Source organism: Triticum urartu, chromosome 1A (assembly GCF_056163025.1).
Source record: "Triticum urartu cultivar PI428250 chromosome 1A, HENAU_Tu73, whole genome shotgun sequence".
Taxonomy (NCBI): domain Eukaryota; kingdom Viridiplantae; phylum Streptophyta; class Magnoliopsida; order Poales; family Poaceae; genus Triticum; species Triticum urartu.
This window is the reverse complement of record NC_141873.1, coordinates 100510284-100528695: the sequence shown is the minus strand read 5'-3', so window position 1 is coordinate 100528695 and position 18412 is coordinate 100510284. Positions and strand designations below refer to the sequence as shown.

The 18412-nt window shown below is 49.1% G+C and overlaps 3 protein-coding genes across 3 annotated transcripts; 2 read left to right on the top strand and 1 right to left on the bottom strand.

Annotated features, from left to right (window-relative positions):
• Nucleotides 1–9837: 9837 nt before the first annotated feature.
• Nucleotides 9838–10626, bottom strand: LOC147990240 (uncharacterized). Its single transcript, XM_087537630.1, has one exon. It carries the CDS (start codon nucleotides 10624–10626, stop codon nucleotides 9838–9840), a length of 789 nt encoding a protein of 262 aa, XP_087393756.1.
• Nucleotides 10627–12941: 2315 nt separating this feature from the next.
• LOC125511660 (putative cyclin-dependent kinase F-2) lies at nucleotides 12942–14531 on the top strand. The gene has a single exon (XM_048677123.2). It carries the CDS (start codon nucleotides 13086–13088, stop codon nucleotides 14037–14039), a length of 954 nt encoding a protein of 317 aa, XP_048533080.1. The 5' UTR covers nucleotides 12942–13085; the 3' UTR covers nucleotides 14040–14531.
• Nucleotides 14532–14651: 120 nt separating this feature from the next.
• LOC125511785 (thaumatin-like protein) lies at nucleotides 14652–15819 on the top strand. Its single transcript, XM_048677143.2, has 2 exons — nucleotides 14652–14831; nucleotides 14931–15819. Exons 1-2 carry the CDS (start codon nucleotides 14777–14779, stop codon nucleotides 15677–15679), a joined length of 804 nt encoding a protein of 267 aa, XP_048533100.1. The 5' UTR covers nucleotides 14652–14776; the 3' UTR covers nucleotides 15680–15819.
• The last annotated feature ends 2593 nt before the right edge of the window (nucleotides 15820–18412 follow it).

Sequence of the window (18412 nt, the reverse complement as noted above, 5' to 3'; positions counted from 1 at the left end):
TTTACAATTCATAAAGAGTTCACTCGAATATTATGCCTTTCGAACATTGACCCTCTATCAAGCGGGCAGCCTCTAAGACGTCCTCAAAGTAATGCTCTGGTGCGTGATGGTCCTTGCCCTTGGGTGGACCCTGCGCTGCAACATCGACGGCCTTCATCTTCCCCCAGTATGTCTTGACTCGGGCAAGGGCCATCCGTGCACCTTCAATGCACGCCGACCGCATCAACAAGCCGCCGCACCAAGCCGAAATAGCTATTCGGAATCGGCTCAGTCGGCCACAGCTGAAGTATGACATTCTTCATGATAGCACCGGACATCCTATGAAGCTCAGCCCATTGGGACATCTGTTCATTCAACAGCAGAGGGTGTTTTGATGCGCCGAACTGTGACCAGAAAAGCTTCTCTGTTGTATATCCCTCTTGCGCTTGGTAAAACTGCGCCGCATTGGATGAACTCTTCGGCAGGTCCAAAAACACGTCTTGAGAACTCCACACTTGGTTAAGCTGAGCATAATTCGGATCGCCGAACTTAGTCTGTAATAAAAAGGGCTTACCAGCCGCAATCTCCCCAGCTTGCCGGATCTCCTCATGAGCCACTCTAGATTCGGACCGCGCTTCTTTCGCCTCTCGCATGGCCTTGTCAAGCTCAGCCGGTTTGGCTTTATTCTCCTTCTCTAGGTATTCACAGCGGCTAGTAGCATTTTTCAGTTCGAGCGCCATCGAGGATATTTTCTCCTCGTCTCGGTGCCGAGCAGCTTGTTCGGCCTTTAACTCAGCCGATGCCTTTTCGGCAGCCGCATTACTAAACCGGGCCTGCTCCTTGGCCCGGGCCAGCTCCGCCCAAAGAATCTCAACGACGGCGGCACCACCTGCAGCCATGCATATTCCAGTATGCAACTTTCAGCGTCACGCTTATATTACAAACATGTATATGTAAGGATTGCTCCGAATACGTACCTTGCGACTCGTCAAGACGCCTATTGATAAGCGCGATATCAGTATCTGCCTCATCAATCTTGTGTTGCAAATCTGCAATCTCTACAGTCTGGACAGTTTCCAGGGAGGTCACCGCCTGTGTTCCAATTAATCATATTACTTCCTGGGCATATATTTTGATCCTCTGATCGCCTCCCTCGGGAAGCCAATCAGAGTCTTAGGGGCTACTATCTATACACAGGTGTATTCTTGAATAAAACACAATCAAACATATTACGGTACAAACCTCGAAGCCTCTTAGCAGGCCCACGAAGGCCTCATTCAATCCGTTTTCGCGGCCAGGACCTTTTCGACCACTGTGCCCATCAAGGTACGATGTTCCTCTGAGACGGACGCCTATCGCAGCATGTTCGTCAATATATACAGTGCCTCTGGGTCTCCGGAGACTGCTGTAGGAGTACGGCCTCCCTTTGAAGGGATCCGTTTATTCGTATCCGGCTATAGACCAAAATGTTCGGGGCCTTTATTGTTGGTCCCCGGACCCTGGGCCACCGAAGTATCACCTTCGGGTTGTATCTTCATCATCTCTCACACCACTTGTTGATCGGGAGAGACCCTCCGCGACGACACCTCGAAATCGTCCGCCCTGTTGGGCGAGGATATTGGTGGAGGCGTCTCGCTTTCCATCATCTCCAGGAGAAGATCCCCCAAGGAAGAGGATTGTTAAAGAAGACCGCGTGCCGAACTGCAAAAAAAAACATATATTCTAGATGTTACAAGAAAGGGGCGGGACGTGTTTAAAACACCCTTGTTCACTTATGATTTGGCCTGAGGCTTGTCCTTGTCATGGGACTGCGCGATGATGTTGTCCTCCAAGCCCGAGTGATACGTCTCCAACGTATCTATAATTTTTGATTGCTCCATGCTATATTATCTACTGTTTTGGACATTATTGGGCTTTATTATCCACTTTTGTATTATTTTTGGGACTAACCTATTAACCGGAGGCCCAGCCCAAAATTGTTGTTTTTTTGCCTATTTTAGGGTTTCGAAGAAAAGGAATATCAAACGGAGTCCAAACGGAATGAAACCTTCGGGAACATGATTTTCTCAACGAAGAAGACCCGAGAGACTTGGACCATACGTCAAGAAAGAAAAGAGGAGGCCACGAGGTAGGGGGCGCGCCTACCCCCCCAGGCGCGCTCTCCACCCTCGTGGGCCCCCTGTTGCTCCACCGACGTACTCCTTCCTCCTATATATACCTACGTACCCCCAAACGATCAGAAACGGAGCCAAAACCCTAATTCCACCGTCGTAACTTTCTGTATCCACGAGATCCCATCTTGGGGCCTGTTCCGGAGCTCTGCCCGAGGGGGCATCGATCACGGAGGGCTTCTACATCAACACCATAGCCCCTCCGATGAAGTGTGAGTAGTTTACCTCAGACCTACGGGTCCATAGTTAGTAGCTAGATGGCTTCTTCTCTCTTTTTGGATCTCAATACAATGTTCTCCCCCTCTCTTGTGGAGATCTATTCGATGTAATCTTCTTTTTGCGGTGTGTTTGTTGAGACCGATGAATTGTGGGTTTATGATCAAGTCTATCTATGAATAATATTTGAATCCTCTTCGAATTCTTTTATGTATGATTGGTTATCTTTGCAAGTCTCTTTAAATTATCAGTTTGGTTTGGCCTACTAGATTGATCTTTCTTGCAATGGGAGAAGTGCTTAGCTTTGGGTTCAATCTTGCGGTGTCCTTTCCCAGTGATAGTAGGGGCAGCAAGGCACGTATTGTATTGTTTCCATCGAGGATAACAAGGTGGGTTTTTCATCATATGGCATGAGTCTATCCCTGTACATCATGTCATCTTGCTTAAGGTGTTACTCTGTTTTAACTTAATACTCTAGATGCATGCTAGATAGCAGTCGATGAGTGGAGTAATAGTAGTAGATGCAGGCAGGAGTCGGTCTACTTGTCTCGGACGTGATGCCTATATACATGATCATACCTAGATATTCTCATAACTATGCTCAATTCTGTCAATTGCTCAACAATAATTTGTTCACCCACCGTAGAATACTTATGCTCTCGAGAGAAGCCACTAGTGAAACCAATGGCCCCCGGGGCTATCTTCATCATATTAATCTCCTACTACTTAGTTATTTCCTTTGCTATTTACTTTGCCTTTATTTTACTTTGCATCTTTATCACAAAAATACCAAAAATATTATCTTATCATATCTATCAGATCTCACTCTCGTAAGTGGCCTTATAGGGATTGACAACCCCTATTTGCGTTGGTTGCGAGGATTTATTTGTTTTGTGCAGGTACGAGGGACTCGCGCGTAGCCTCCTACTGGATTGATACCTTGGTTCTCAAAAACCGAGGGAAATACTTACGCTACTTTGCTGCATCATCCCTTCCTCTTCGGGGAAAACCAACGCAATGCTCAAGAGGTAGCAAGAAGGATTTCTAGCGCCATTGCTGGGGAGGTCTACGCAAAAGTCAACATACCAAGTACCCATCACATACCCTTATCTCCCGCATTACATTATTTGCCATTTGCCTCTCGTTTTCCTCTCCCCCACTTCACCCTTGCCGTTTTATTCGCCCTCTCTCTCTCTCTATCCTCCCTCTCTTTCTCTATTTGCCTCTTTTTGCCCGCTTGCTTTTTGTTTGCTTGTGTGTTAGTTTGTTTGCTTGTCGTTATGGCGAGTCCCTTATCTTCTCCGTTGACCCCTGAGTTCGAAATCTTTCACTTTAAACAGAGACTAGGAGAAAACTTAAAAGATGCCTGGAGAATAATGGAGTCTTATCGTAATTATACCTCTGAAATAAACCTGAGAATTTTTCTTTGCAATTTTTATGTTGGATTGAATATGTCTCATAGACAACTCCTTGGATTGCGTTGCCAAAGGCAATTTTATTGAAATCGATCCCCATATTGCGCTTGAAATTATAGAAGGTATAGTGGGAACACTACCTCAACAAAAGGGGCCTCATCCTACCCAGGAAGAGACACAAGTTTTTGAAAAAAATTGTGAAGTTACTAAAAGCTTGCAGAAATCTCTTGAACCTCTTAAGAACATTAGTGGAAATATTCACCGCATGAATATGTTGATTACCCTTTGCAATAAGCGGTTGGATTCATTAGATCTAAAAATTTCAGAATATGAAGGGAAACATAAAGAACCTCCCGGATTCGAGCTTGATTCCGCTAAAAAGTTGAAAACCAAAGATGGCAATACATAGATCTATTCTTGCTTGTTATGCCTAGCTAGGGGTGTTAAACGATAGCGCTTGTTGGGAGGCAACCCAATTTTATTTTTATTCCTTGCTTTTTGCTCCTGTTTAGTAATAAATAATTTATCTAGCCTCTGTTTTGGTTGTTTTTTTGTGTTTAATTAGTGTTTGTGCCAAGTAGAACCGTTGGGAAGACTTGGGGAAAGTCTTGTTGAACTTGCTGTAAAAAACAGAAACTTTAGCGCTCACGAGAACTGCTGTCATTTTTATTTGGAAAGTGCTATTTAGTTAATTATTTTTGAAGATGATTAATAGATAAATTCCTAACGTCCAGCAATTTATTTTAGAATTTTTGAGGTTCCAGATCTTGCACTAGCTACAGATTACTACAGACTGTTCTGTTTTTGACAGATTATGTTTTTCGTGTGTTGATTGCTTATTTTGATGAATCTATGGCTAGTAAAATAGTTTATAAACCATAGAAAAGTTGGAATACAGTAGGTATAACACCAATATAAATAAAGAATGAGTTCATTACAGTACCTTGAAGTGGTCTTTTATTTTCTTTCGCTAACGGAGCTCACGAGATTTTCTACTTTAAGTTTTGTGTTGTGAAGTTTTCAAGTTTTGGGTAAAGATTTGATGGATTATGGAACAAGGAGTGTCAAGAGCCTAAGCATGGGGATTTCCGTGGCACCCCCAAGATAATATAAGGACACCTAAAAGCCAAAGCTTGGGGATGCCCCGGAAGGCATCCCCTCTTTCGTCTACTTCTATCGGTAACTTTACTTGAAGCTATATCTTTATTCGCCACATGATATGTGTTTTGCTTGGAGCGTCTTGTATGATTTGAGTCTTTGCTTTTTAGTTTACCACAATTATCCTTGCTGTACACACCTTTTGAGAGAGACTCATATAATGTTCTCCCCCTCTCTTGTGGAAGTCTTGTAGAGAAGTCTTTTTGGATCTCAATACAATGTTCTCCCCCTCTCTTGTGGAGATCTATTCGATGTAATTTTCTTTTTGCGGTGTGTTTGTTGAGACCGATGAATTGTGGGTTTATGATCAAGTCTATCTATGAACAATATTTGAATTTTCTCTGAATTCTTTTATGTATGATTGGTTATCTTTGCAAGTCTCTTCGAATTATCAGTTTGGTTTGGCCTACTAGATTGATCTTTCTTGCAATGGGAGAAGTGCTTAGCTTTGGGTTCAATCTTGCGGTGTCCTTTCCCAGTGATAGTAGGGGCAGCAAGGCACGTATTGTATTGTTGCCATCGAGGATAACAATATGGGGTTTTTACCATATTGCATGAGTTTATCCCTCTACATCATGTCATCTTGCTTAAGGCGTTACTATGTTTTCATGAACTTAATACTCTAGATGCATGCTGGATAGCGGTCGATGAGTGGAGTAATAGTAGTAGATGCAGGCAGGAGTCGGTCTACTTGTCTCGGACGTGATGCCTATATACATGATCATACCTAGATATTCTCATAACTATGCTCAATTCTGTCAATTGCTCAATAGTAATTCGTTCACCCATCGTAGAATACCTATGCTCTTGAGAGAAGCCACTAGTGAAACCTATGGCCCCGGGTCTATCTTCATCATATTAATCTTACAATACTTAGTTATTTCATTTTATTTTTACTTTGCTTTTATTTTACTTTGCATCTTTATCATAAAAATACCAAAAATATTATCTTATCATATCTATCAGATCTCACTCTCGTAAGTGGCCGTGTAGGGATTGACAACCCCTTATCGCGTTGGTTGCGAGGATTTATTTGTTTTGTGCAGGTACGAGGGACTCGCGCGTAACCTCCTACTGGATTGATACATTGGTTCTAAAAAACTGAGGGAAATACTTACGCTACTTTGCTGCATCATCCCTTCCTCTTCGGGGAAAACCAACGCAGTGCTCAAGAGGTAGCACCGAGCCACCCGGCGAAGGCATCTTGCCTCGCTTAGGAGCCTTTTCCTCCCAATCTTCGAAGGCGGCCCTTTTCTTCCCATGGGGGGAAAGAGACATTGACTTCCCCGTCATTTTTGTCTTCAGACGATGGAATCTTGCCTGGCGCACCTTCGGGATGGGGGCCATCTTTGGTCCTCTCTGTCTTGCCCTCCTTCACATGCATCTAGTACGGTGCTGGGGCTAGCATCCTTGTTAATACAGGATCCGCCGAACCTTCGGGAAGGGGGGCTGGACACCTAATCAGCTCCGCTTTCTTTATCCAGCCCTGGAAGGAGATAGTTTGCTCAGTAATGTATTACGGCATACTTAAAAAAGGGTGTTAGGAAGTCAAGTGCTTACCGGGGTATCCGAACGGTTACAGTTGAGGCCTGTGTCCTCAGTAGTGTCCGGCCAATGTTTTCGTTTTTCGAAAAACAACTTCCACACCCCTTTGTGCGTAATGCCGAAGAAGTGTTGGAGGGTTCATGGTCCTTCTGGATTGAACTCCCACATACGGAGAGGCCTACGCTGGCATGGTAGGATTCGGCGAATCAGTATTACTTGAATCACGCTGACGAGATCGATGTCCCTCTCGTGGAGGGTTCGGATGCGGCTTTGAAGAGTCCGCACTTCATCAACTGATCCCCAATCCAGCCCCTTGTTGGCCCATGATGCAAGCTGTAACGGTGGGCCAGGGCAAAACGTGGGTGCAGCTACCCACTTGGTGCTCCCGAGCTCCGTAACGTAAAACCACTCTCGCTACCATTGATTGGAAGTTTCGGTAAAAGAGCCTTTTGGCCAAGGAGTGTTGGTGAGTTGGCTGACTACAACACCGCCGCACTCCACCTGTTCCCTGTCGACTACCTTTGGTTTCACACTGAAGGTCTTGAGCCATAAGCCGAAGTGTGGGGGGATTCGGAGGAAGGCCTCGCACGTAATGATGAACGCCGAGACGTGGAGGAAAGACTCTGGGGCTAGATCATAAAAATCTAGTCCATAATAGAACATTAGCCCCTAGACGAAGGGGTGAAGAGCGAGCCCTAGCCCTCGAAGGAAATGTGATATGAATAAGACCCTCTTGCTTGATCTGGGGGTCGGGATAACCTGCCCTTGAGCAGGAAGCCTGTGGTGGATTTCCGCGGTCAGGTATCTGGCCGCTCGAAGCTTCGCAATATCCTCCTTTGTAACGGAGGAAGCCACCCATTGGCCTTGAGGGCTGGGTCCGGACATAATGGGGAAGCTCGGAGCAACGAAGTCGAAACCTTGGGTGCTAGAACTCAAGGTTGGGGAGGCTGAGGAGAAGTTTGGCGTCAAAAAGGACAGCCCTTGGTTCCTTTATAAAGGCAGCAGGAATTAAACGCCTCCTCCTGAGCCTGAAAAGTCTGCCTATTCCTAAGGGATCTTTCCAACAAAACGGTTGGGTTATCCACGCTCGTGTTAATGAGAATCCCGCAATAAGGGGACACGATCTCTGTTTCGACAGAGCGTGCCAATAGCAACTGCGCCTCGAAACATGGAACAGCAGGACAGGAAACGGTTTGAAAAATCGGGCGAGCATGACATCGCGTTATAGAAGTTGTCATCAGATTGGACTCGTGGAATATTGTATTTTCTCAGCGGTTGTGTGTGGTGTTGTGTTACAGGTCCGGACACGTTCCAATACGTCCGAAGACTATCTTGGAGTTCGGAGGGAGGAACCCGCCTTGCAATGTCGAAGACAGATCTACGTGCCGGATACGTTGTCATTGAAGCCAGGTTCAGGGGCTACTGAGGGAGTCCTAGACTAAGGGGTCCTCGGGCATCTGGACTGTTAGCCATGGGCCGGATTGATGGGCTGTGAAGATACGAAGACCGAAGTCTGCACCCGTGTCCGGATGGGACTCTCCTTGGCGTGGAAGGCAAGCTTGGCGACCAAATATGTAGATTCATTTCTTTGTAACCGACCTTGTGTAACCCTAGATCCTCCCGGTGTCTATATAAACCGGAGGACTTAGCCCGGAGGACGAACATTACCATAACCATACAAACTAGGCCTCTAGGGTTTAGCCATTACGATCTCGTGGTAGATCAACTCTTGTAATACTCATATTCATCAAGATCAATCAAGCAGGACGTAGGGTATTACCTCCATAGAGAGGGCCCGAACCTGGGTAGAACATTGTGTCTCCTGTCTCCTGTTACCATCAACCTTAGACGCACAGTTCGGTACCCCCTACCCGAGATCCGCCGGTTTTGACACCGACAGGCGGTGCACCGAAGAGAAGGTGATGAGGTGCAAAGTTCCCGCGAGTGCGACATGGACGAATGTTAATAAGGAGTGAAGCGGTGGCGAGAGCGTCAGGCCAAAAGCACGGAGGCACATTGGCATGAAAGAGGAGAGTCCGAACGCAGTCGTTAAGAGTGCGAAAGATACGCTCAGCGCGACCGTTCTGCTACAGGTGTACGGGCAAGTGAGATGAAAAGTCGTGCCATGTGTGGTGAGGAGAGTACGGACAACTAGGTTGTCAAACTCCTTCCTGTTATTTGTCTGGAACGCAAGAATGGGACAACCAAACTGCGTGAGAACATAGGAGTAGAAGGCGGCGAGAGTGGATTTAACATCCGACTTGCGACGGGAAAGTCCACACATAATGCGAAAAATCATAAAGTATGACAAGATAATAAAGATAGCCCGTATTACTGGCAACAGGAGAGGTCCAAACATCACTGTGGATTAACTCAAACGGGTACGATGCAACATAAGAAGGAGCCCTAAACGGGGGACAAGCATGTTTGTCGAGGCGACATGCATGACACGAGTGATCCTCGTTCTTATTACACGTGAAAGAAAAACTCTGAAGTATATGACAAAGGGTGGCGGGATTGGGATGACCCAAGCGAGCGTACCAAAGATCCACTCCGGTGGCGAGAGCGACAGGGGCGGCAGAGGTGGTGGAGGTGTTGGTGTGAACTGGGTAGAGCTCGTCGGGGCTGTCACATCGGTGGAGTACCATCCGGGTGCGAGCGTCCTTAACAGAAAAACCACATTCGTCAAACTCAACGGTAACATGATTTTCACGTGTAAGAGAACGAACAGAAACAAGATTTTTAATAAGCTCAGGAGAAAAAAAGACGTTAGACATGGATATTGGAGTGGAATTAGACGGAATGCATGTCCTATGTGAGTAATGGGAAGGGAGGAACCGTCATCGACGGTGATGCGAGCGGAAGTGTGGACGGGATAGGAGGTGTGGAGGTTACCGGGATAGGCAGCCATGTGCGCGGTAGCTCCAGTGTCCATATACCAGTCGCCGCCGCCGGTGTAGGTGGACGGTGAGGGGCGGTGTGAAGAGCCGCCAGAAGAGTCGGGTCCCACGGCGCCGGCGGGAGAGCATGCGGCTGCGGCGGTGTCGTCAGGGGCAGCAGCGGTAGCCCGCCTGGCTGTGACTGCTGGCCGTAGGAGAGGGGCCCGTAGGGTGCCGCATAGGACTGCGGCGCGGCCTAGAATGCCTGGTGAGACGGTGGCGGGCGCCGAGAATACCCGAAGCAGGGGCACGGGGAACCGGCATGGAGTAGGCGTGCACAATGCCGGTCCAAGGGTTCTGGCTGGCATACCACGGGACATGCTGGTAGGACTGCTGGGGTGGGCGGGCGACTCCTCCCTGAGAACCTGCGCCCCGTGCTGCTTGCGGCCCCTGCAGAGGCCGCCGCGACGACCCCTAGTGGCGGTCGGCTGCTGGGCCGGCGGAAAGGGGCGGCCGGGAAGGGGGCCGAGTAGGCGGGCGCCGACTGCTGGGCCGGCATGGGGCATGGCGGTGGCGGCGCTTGGCCCCGCGGGTGCTGGCAACGAGGGCGGTGTGGGTCGCGCGAATCCGTGCCATCCGCATCCGACGCTCCTCCAACTTGAGATACGCCACCACCTTAGCGAAGGTAGGCTGCGGGATGAGGGTGAGGTTGGAGGCGGCGTTCCCAAAATCCTCGTTGAGGCCGACGGTGAGGGTGCTGATGAGGAACTCGTCGCCAATCGTCTCCCCGAGATCGCGGAGCTCATCTGCAAGCTTCCTGAGGCACATGCAAAAGTCGTCGATGGACGAGTCAAGCTGCTGGCACCCATAAAACTCGCCGTGGAGAAGGACCTTGCGCTGCAGCTTGTTATCGGTGAAGAGGCCGTTGAGCTTGGTCCAGACGGTGTAGGCGTCGTCATCATCATCCACCACGGTGTGGAAAAGGTCGCTGGAGATGGTGAGGTAGAACCAACGGATGATGGTGGCGTCGAGGATCATCCACTCCTCGTCGTGGATCATGCGAGCCGAGTCCACAGTGCCGTCGATGTGACCATGAAGAAGGTACTCGCGGAACACCAATGAAAAATACCGCTTCCAAGCGGAGCAGGAGGCGGTGTTTTGATCAAGCTTCACCGGGACACGCTCATGGATGTTGAGGTCACGGACGAGGGTGACATCGGGGCAAGCGAAGGGGTTGGAGACGGTGGATGAGGAGGAGCTCATGGTGCGGGTGGGGGAGTTAGGGTTTGCGGTGGCTTGGAGGAGGGCAGCAGCTCGGACGTGGCTCGGGTCGAAGGGGAGCGGCGCGGGTAGGGGAGGGGATCGGGTGTAGGGAGAAGAGGGAGTTGGAGCAGAAGCGGGACAGCGGCGGCCGGTGGCGGGTGGCGGCGGCGCGGGAAGCGGGCGGCGGCTGCAGGGAGTCGGGTGGGGCGGCGGCAACCGGCGGCGGCGGCGGCGGCGCGGGAGTGCGCGGCGGCGACGGTGGCGGGTGGCGGCGACGACGACGCGGGGGGCGCGCGGCGACGTCGGTGGCTAGGGTTAGGCGGCGGAAGAACCTGCGATAGTTACCATGTAGAAGGACAAGTATGAGCTGTGCAATTGCAATATATTGATTGATGCATCAGACATGTATATATAAGTACAGAGGAAGGGCACAACCTCAACTATACAGAGGAAACAAAAGATGGGACCTATACACAATATACACGTACATAATATACTCAACATTTAAAAATGGTTAGGTATATCAATTTGGTCGCCTCCAAGCACACGCTTGATTTTTCCTTTGTACATAGCATTTGCTACCGATCGAAATTGATACTAGCAGAATCGCGAAATTTTTCACTATGGTAGATTTCCTGAAGGCACTACTAGGGGTGCCGGTCGGCCGGCCGGCCCAGCAAACCATTTGATTCAGAAAGCTGCAGTCGTACTGCGTCTTCCTTCTCAGACGTGTGCATCATCCTTTCTCCTTTTCCACGCGCGTCGAGGAGAAACCGCCCCTCCCTCTTCTCCTGCATTAGTCGTTCTTCGTGTCCACCCTCCCACGAAGGTCGCCGCTCTTGCCGTGGGTCGGAGTTCATCGTCGACGGCGTTCGCAACCTCGCAGTGGTCGTTACACATCATCCCGGTCGTTCGCGGCCCCCGTCGCCGTTGGTTGGAACGGCCCCCTCCCACCGTAGCAGCCTCACTACTCACAACCTCGCCATTGTAGATTGCAACCTCGCCATCGTAGTCATTGATGGTTCCAGCATTCAAAATCGCCGGTTCCAACACCCTCACTCGCCGGTCGAAACTTTTTTCGTGTCTGCTTGCAGCTTTCGTCGACGTCCCAGCCACAGCTTCGCTGTCGTCCCCCTAGCTTTCCGTCGTCACTGATAGCCTTTTGAGAGGCGTTCAGACCACTTTCAGATGGGCTTTGTATGTATAGATCGCTCAAGTGCTCGGACACCAAAAGATCCAACAACGCTACGCCAAATCTTGTGATTAGAGTGATTTTGTGTGGAATGGCTTAGGATTTGTATCTCGCATAAGCGCCACGTTGGAGATGACCTAACTCGCTTCTAGTGAGCGTCTTGCTCACTTCGTCGACATGAGAGGTGTTGGGCCAAGCCCATGAAGAACGCCTCATCCTTACCGCCTACAGGTATATTTTGCTGGTTCTTTCCTCTTTGTTTTTTCATTCATCCTTTTTGTATATATTTCCAAAATGTACTACAAACTATATATTTGTAAAATACTTTTCTTTTTTTACAATGTATTAAAAATTGTCCATCTAGTACTAAAAAATGGTCATCCTGTACTAAGAAAATATTCATCGTGTATTTCATGAAAATAAATGTATTAGCGCATGTTAAAAATGTGAACGTGTGCATTCAAAAATATTCATCATAAAAATATTTGTCATGCATTAATTTTATTCAGCATGTATTTCAAAAATGTTTCTATAACTAAAAGAAGTGTCCACGCATTTTAAAAACCTTTATGTAATTTTTAATAGTGTTCATGCCTTTATAATAAATTTTCATGTATTATAATAGGTGTTCACACATTTAAATAATATTCATAATATTTTCATACAGAAAAGGGAAAAAGAAGTGTTCACACATTTAAAAAACTTGATTTGATGGAAAATAAATGTTCATGTATATTATAGAAATATTCATGTAATTTTTAAGAAGTGTTCACACATTTAAAAAACCTTGATTTGATGGAAAATAAATGTTCATGTGTATTAAGGAAATATTCATGTAATTTTTAAGAAGTGTTCACACAGTTAAAATAATTCTTAAATTTTAAAGAAGTTTTTAACATTTTCTTTAAATCTTGTATTTTTTTGTTACAATAGAAAAATTAAAAATAAATGATAACAAAAAAGAGAGAGAAAACGCGAAAATAATAAATAAATGATGAACGGCCGGATGGATCGGAAAGAAAACCCGTACGAGTTGGCTTGCGGGTGACGAAGAGATTTGAAATGAACGCGACGCGTACGCAATCTGTCTGAATCCCGCGCCAGTTCGGAGACGCGTGCTGCCAGTGCCAGCCCATAAACAGCCTCGATGCTCCTCGTCCTCGATCCTTATCATCCTGATCCTCGATCCTTCCTCTGCTCCCGACGCACACGAATCCCCGCCCCTCTTGCTCTGATCTGCTCTCGCCGCGCGTTCTAAGCCCGGGTCATGTCGACGGCCATCCGCAAGCGCCCGGCGGAGGGACAAGAACCGCGCGTCCATGGCGGCAAGAAGCCCCGATACGCGTTTGGAAGCATCTCCGACTACAAGAAGCTTGAGGTGCTTGGAGAAGGCACCTACGGCGAGGTGTTCAAGGCGCGCGACCGCCGCACCGGCAAGAAAGTCGCCGTGAAGTGGGTCCGCGGCAACGGGGCCGGCGGGCACGGCCCGCCCGACATCCGCGCGATCACCCGCGAGGCCGGCTGCCTCGCGGCGTGCCGGGGTCACGAGTCGATTATCGAGATCTTGGATGTGGCGACTGACGCCAAGACAGGGGATGTGTTCCTCGTCATGGAGCTCGTCGCCGACGGCCGCACCCTCCGCGAGTCGCTCTGGAGGCCTGTATCAGAGGACGCGACCCGAGTGATGATGGAGCAACTCCTGGACGCGGCCAAGAAGATACATGAAGCCGGCGTCATCCATCGGGACTTCAAGCCGGAGAACGTCATGGTCGGCTTCTTCGGCGGGCTCAAGGTTGGTGACTTTGGGTCGGCGATGCGGGCGAAGCCGGCCGGAGTGCCCTATGAGGAGTGCTGTGTCGGCACCCTGATTTACACCTCGCCGGAGCAGCTGGAAGGCAACCGGTACTACGGCCAGGCCGTTGACACGTGGGCGCTTGGGTGCATCATGGCGGAGATGTTGACCGGCGCGACACTCTTCGTGGCGGAGACAGAGGAGGAGCTGCTCGCCGAGATCTACAAGCTGCGAGACCAGATCACTTCTACGGGGAAGCTGGATTTGGAGTTCTTGGAGGAGCTTTCAGAAGCCGGGCGTGAGGTCCTGACCGGCCTGCTATCCTTCAACCCCGACGAGAGGATCACGGCGGCGGAAGCGCTCGAGCACCGGTGGTTCAGCAAGCCCAAAGGAGCAGAGCACCCTGGCTTTGTGTCGCTGAGGAGTTAATTAGCTTGATGTAGCATCTGATAGGTGCAGTGCCACTAACACTGAGTTAGCTTAATTACCGTGTTAGTATGTACTGTAATTAGTTGCAGGGCCCAAACTTAGTTTATGGGTTCCTCGCCATGTAATCCTCTGAGCAATCAATGATTCGGTTACTGTAGCATGGAAATTACATGATGGAGCTAAAGGTTGAACGAACAATGTCTGAATCTGCTAAAGGCCATGTTTCTGAATCTAGTTGAATTTCTATGACCGGACTGAATCTGCTAATCTTGTTGAAAAAATTGATGTTGATGCATGGACTAAATAGATGTGAAGTCCAAGGAAGAAAAACAAATGCTGAATGTCTCAGACCTAAGAAGGATATTCTACTACTAGCAACTTGGATTTCATCGGTTCAGAGCAACGCACATGAAATCTGCACAACAGTAACAGATTTCACTGAAGAAAAGATGGCACTAACAGATAATTACAATGAAAAAGGGAACATCCGCATAAAAATCCTAAGCTTTCTTGGCCCAGCAGGTCTCTGCACAGGTGTCTCGGCTCTCATCATGCCTCAGCTTTACTTCCATTGCAATGCAAGTCACACAAACCGAAAGTTCCTCCTCCTAGTCCTAGATTAGGCTCGATCAATCCTCACCTCTTCTCCGCAGTTGCAAGTCTATATAAACCTCGTTTCATATCAGTTCATCTTCATTTCAGGCCTCCTCCTCAACTCAACAGATCTGAGCCGAGAGATGGCTCTTCCTCATCCCCTGCTTCTGTCCTGCATCTTGCTGCTGGCTCTCCCAGGTGACTCATCAGTGCGCATGTGAAATGTGGTGAAGGACTAGCTAGGTACTCGACTGCTGCGTTTGGACTGAACATGTGCAGCGTTTCATTTTGGTGCAGGACCGGCGGTGTTGATGGCAGGGGGCGTCACGTTCCACGTAACCAACAAGTGCCCGTTCCCGGTGTGGCCGGCGGTCGCGCCCAACGCCGGCCACCCCGTGCTCGCCGCGGGTGGCTTCTTCCTCCCTGCGGGCCAGTCGAAGCGCGTCGGGGCTCCGGCCACCTGGAACGGCCGCCTCTGGGGCCGCACCGGCTGCAACTTCGCGGGCACCGACGCCAACGCCGCCAGCTGCCTCACCGGCGACTGCGACGGACGCCTCGCCTGCAACGGGTCCGTGGGCGCCCCTCCCGCCACCCTCGTGGAGGTGAGCCTGCACGCGGACCAGAGCAAGGGGAGCTCCTACGACGTGAGCGTGGTGGACGGGTACAACCTGCCGGTGGCCGTGTGGACCAGGCCGGCGAACCGCAGCGGCGACTGCTTCATCGCCGGGTGCGCCAAGAACGTGAACGCGGTGTGCCCGCCGGAGCTGCAGGTCACGGCGAGCGGCGGCGCGGGCAAGAAGGCGACAGTGGTGGCGTGCAGGAGCGCGTGCCTGGCCTTCGGGCTGGACGCCTTCTGCTGCCGCGGCGCGTACGGCACCGCGGAGACGTGCCGGAGCAGCGTCTACTCGCGGCTCTTCAGGGATGCCTGCCCGGCCTACTACAGCTACGCGTACGACGTGGCCGCCGCCACGGCGCGCTGCTACGCGCAGGAGTACGTGGTCACCTTCTGTCCGTCCAGATGGGGTGATCCTGTGGCCCAGATTTGAGCAATGGGCAGCCCAGGACTGTGCTGCGTATGTATTTATATATTTTTTAGACTCCGTATATGTATTTATACCTGCTGTGTGTGTAATATTTTGTGTTGACATAATACATATACTATTTATAATGCAAAAAAATACATGTACTATTTTCCCGCAAAAAGATAATACATGTACTCCCTCCGTCCCAAAATATAAGAACGTTTTTAACACTAGCATAATATCAAAAACATTCTTATATTCTAAGACAGAGAAAGTACTATTTAGAGGCCAAGGTGCGCTTTGCCGCGCTGCTCTCTATTTGTGTGATCAACTCTTGTTTTCTTTGACAGGTTGCAGTTGATGCTTTTGGTTTGGTTTTATCTGTGTTGTCTTGAGTTTTCTTTTTTGATGAAAAAACAGCTAGGCACGGATTTTCAATGTAAAAGGTACAAATCAAACAAACACATATTCAAGATGGCATGGCGCTGGCAACCATGCCTAAGTACATAGCATGTTCCTCACATATTCAAGATGAATCTAAGAAGTTCCGATGATGTTTTTTCATTCATATATCGTGTTGCGATGTTGTTGGAGACAATATTTGTTCCGAGAGCAGTGTGGAGTTCTAACTAATCTAAATCTTGACTTGACTATACCAATTAAGGATTCAGTTAAACAAATTCCATTCATTTTAGTGTCCCTATTCAAGTTATGCTCAATGTTAATTGCCATAATGAGTACAACTCCAGGCTACTGCCAACAAATGGTATTGAACCAATTTTGAAAACCACGTCCTCAATCAATGAAACTAAAACGATAGCAAACGTTGCACATGCACCCAAATCATAAGAATCTCTTGGTGCGGTAATTCCCTGAGACTATGACCACAGTGGACAGGAGCACCAAAAGAAATACCGGCATTCCAGTTGATATCATAACTCCGAAACCTGTGAGAACTTAAATAATTTTTGAAAGAGATAATATGATAGATAAAACACTTACATCAAACTTTCTTGAGCGCGGGTGGGGAAAAAGGTAAAAAATAACTCCTACTCTTCAAAAACTACCTAATAAGTAACTACCAAAATAGATTTTTATTTCTAGAATCGACATCGACAAACAAATGGAGCTTGCGATCGGTACTACTCTGATACCAACTTGTAACGCCAAAAATGCGGTCCTAGCCTCAACAGAGACTTTGCGATCCTTGTCAAGCTAAAAGCGAATATTGATCGCCCATCATATGACTTCATAACATACACACACTTTCATATGCCGGTGAACAAAGATGTAATATCACAACAAGTACTACTAAACAAGATATAATATGGGTGAGCAATAGGGCAAACATGTGTCAATATGATAACATTGTTGTACACCAATCAGAGGTCACATGACCCAACACATTACAACATTCATGCAGCGGAAGAAACACGTGTCCGAGCACGGGCAAGAACCAAGGTTGCCTAGAAAGGCTAGAATATAAGCAAAACGTCCCATAACCAACGGGTTTCACATAACTAGTTAATGTTCCAATGGTGTAAAAGTTTCCAAAAATCATGAAAATGATATTGGAACAACACACACATAATATAAGATGGTCTAACTCTAACGGACCGATAGGAAAAATATGAGTGTATATGCGTGGGATGAAAGAAAACAAATAGTGGAGTATGTATTTATGTAGCACTGAGTTGAAATGATTGATTTTTCTGCCGAGGGTGCGTAAATGCATATTGTCACAATCGCCCGGTTGGATCATGTTATAACATTGGAGTGATATTCCATTATTTATTTCCTATTTTTTGATAACTTTAAAACCATAAAAAACTAAACAAGCTTTAACTAGTTATGTGGTAAGCTACCTAGGGCGACTCGGGCGGCCAGAAACCTAGCCGCCGCCTCCGCAAACTCCCTCCTCCTCTCCCTTCGCCGCCGCCGGGTTAAGCCCAGGGACTGACGGCGGTGGCGGGGGATCTCCTCTCTCGCGCATCTCCGGGGTGGGGCAGACCCCAAGGCGTGTGGTGGCGTGACTGATCTGGGATCTGCGGCGCGGCGGATGGCTGCAGGCGGCGGGAGGCCGGCCCGTCCTCGGACGGCGACGGCTTGGCGCGGCGGAGGCCAGGGCTGCAGGCGCTGCGGATGGCCCTTCGGGTGGCGGCGGCCGCTAGCTTGGCCGCGGTGGCGTGCATGCTGCCTTCAGATCGGCGACGGCGGCATGGAGGGCCTGGTGGTCTCGTCGGCGGCACCTCCGATCAGATCTGTTCTGACCGGTGCAGCCGGCGGTGGTGGTCATCTCTTCCGTCAGAGGTGGTCGGCCTGAGGCTGGGTGTTCGGATCTCGGGATCCGTCATCTAGCACCAGCTGCGAGTCGGGGAGACGTAGTTGCCGGTGAAAACCGAGCCGACGGCGGGCGATGGCGACGTTCCACGTCGTTACCTTGATGAAGGCATCGTCATGTGACTACCGTCGACCCACTCGTATTGCTCCCGGGGAAACCCTAGGATCTGGTGTTCCAGACCGGACGATGGCGGCACTGCGGTGTCGTTTCTCTTTGGGAGCATCGTTTTGTGGAGCAGCGCTGGAAGTCAGAGGCGGGAGGTGGAGCGGCTTCGTCTTGCACGGAGCTTCGGTGGAGATGTCAAGTCATGCCTGACCGACAGGTGCTACGCTTGGTCATGCCTGGTCGGCAGGTGCTACGCACGACATATCCCCCAAGGGCTTCAAGCTGTGTCGGCTGGTGGTACTTGGCAGCAC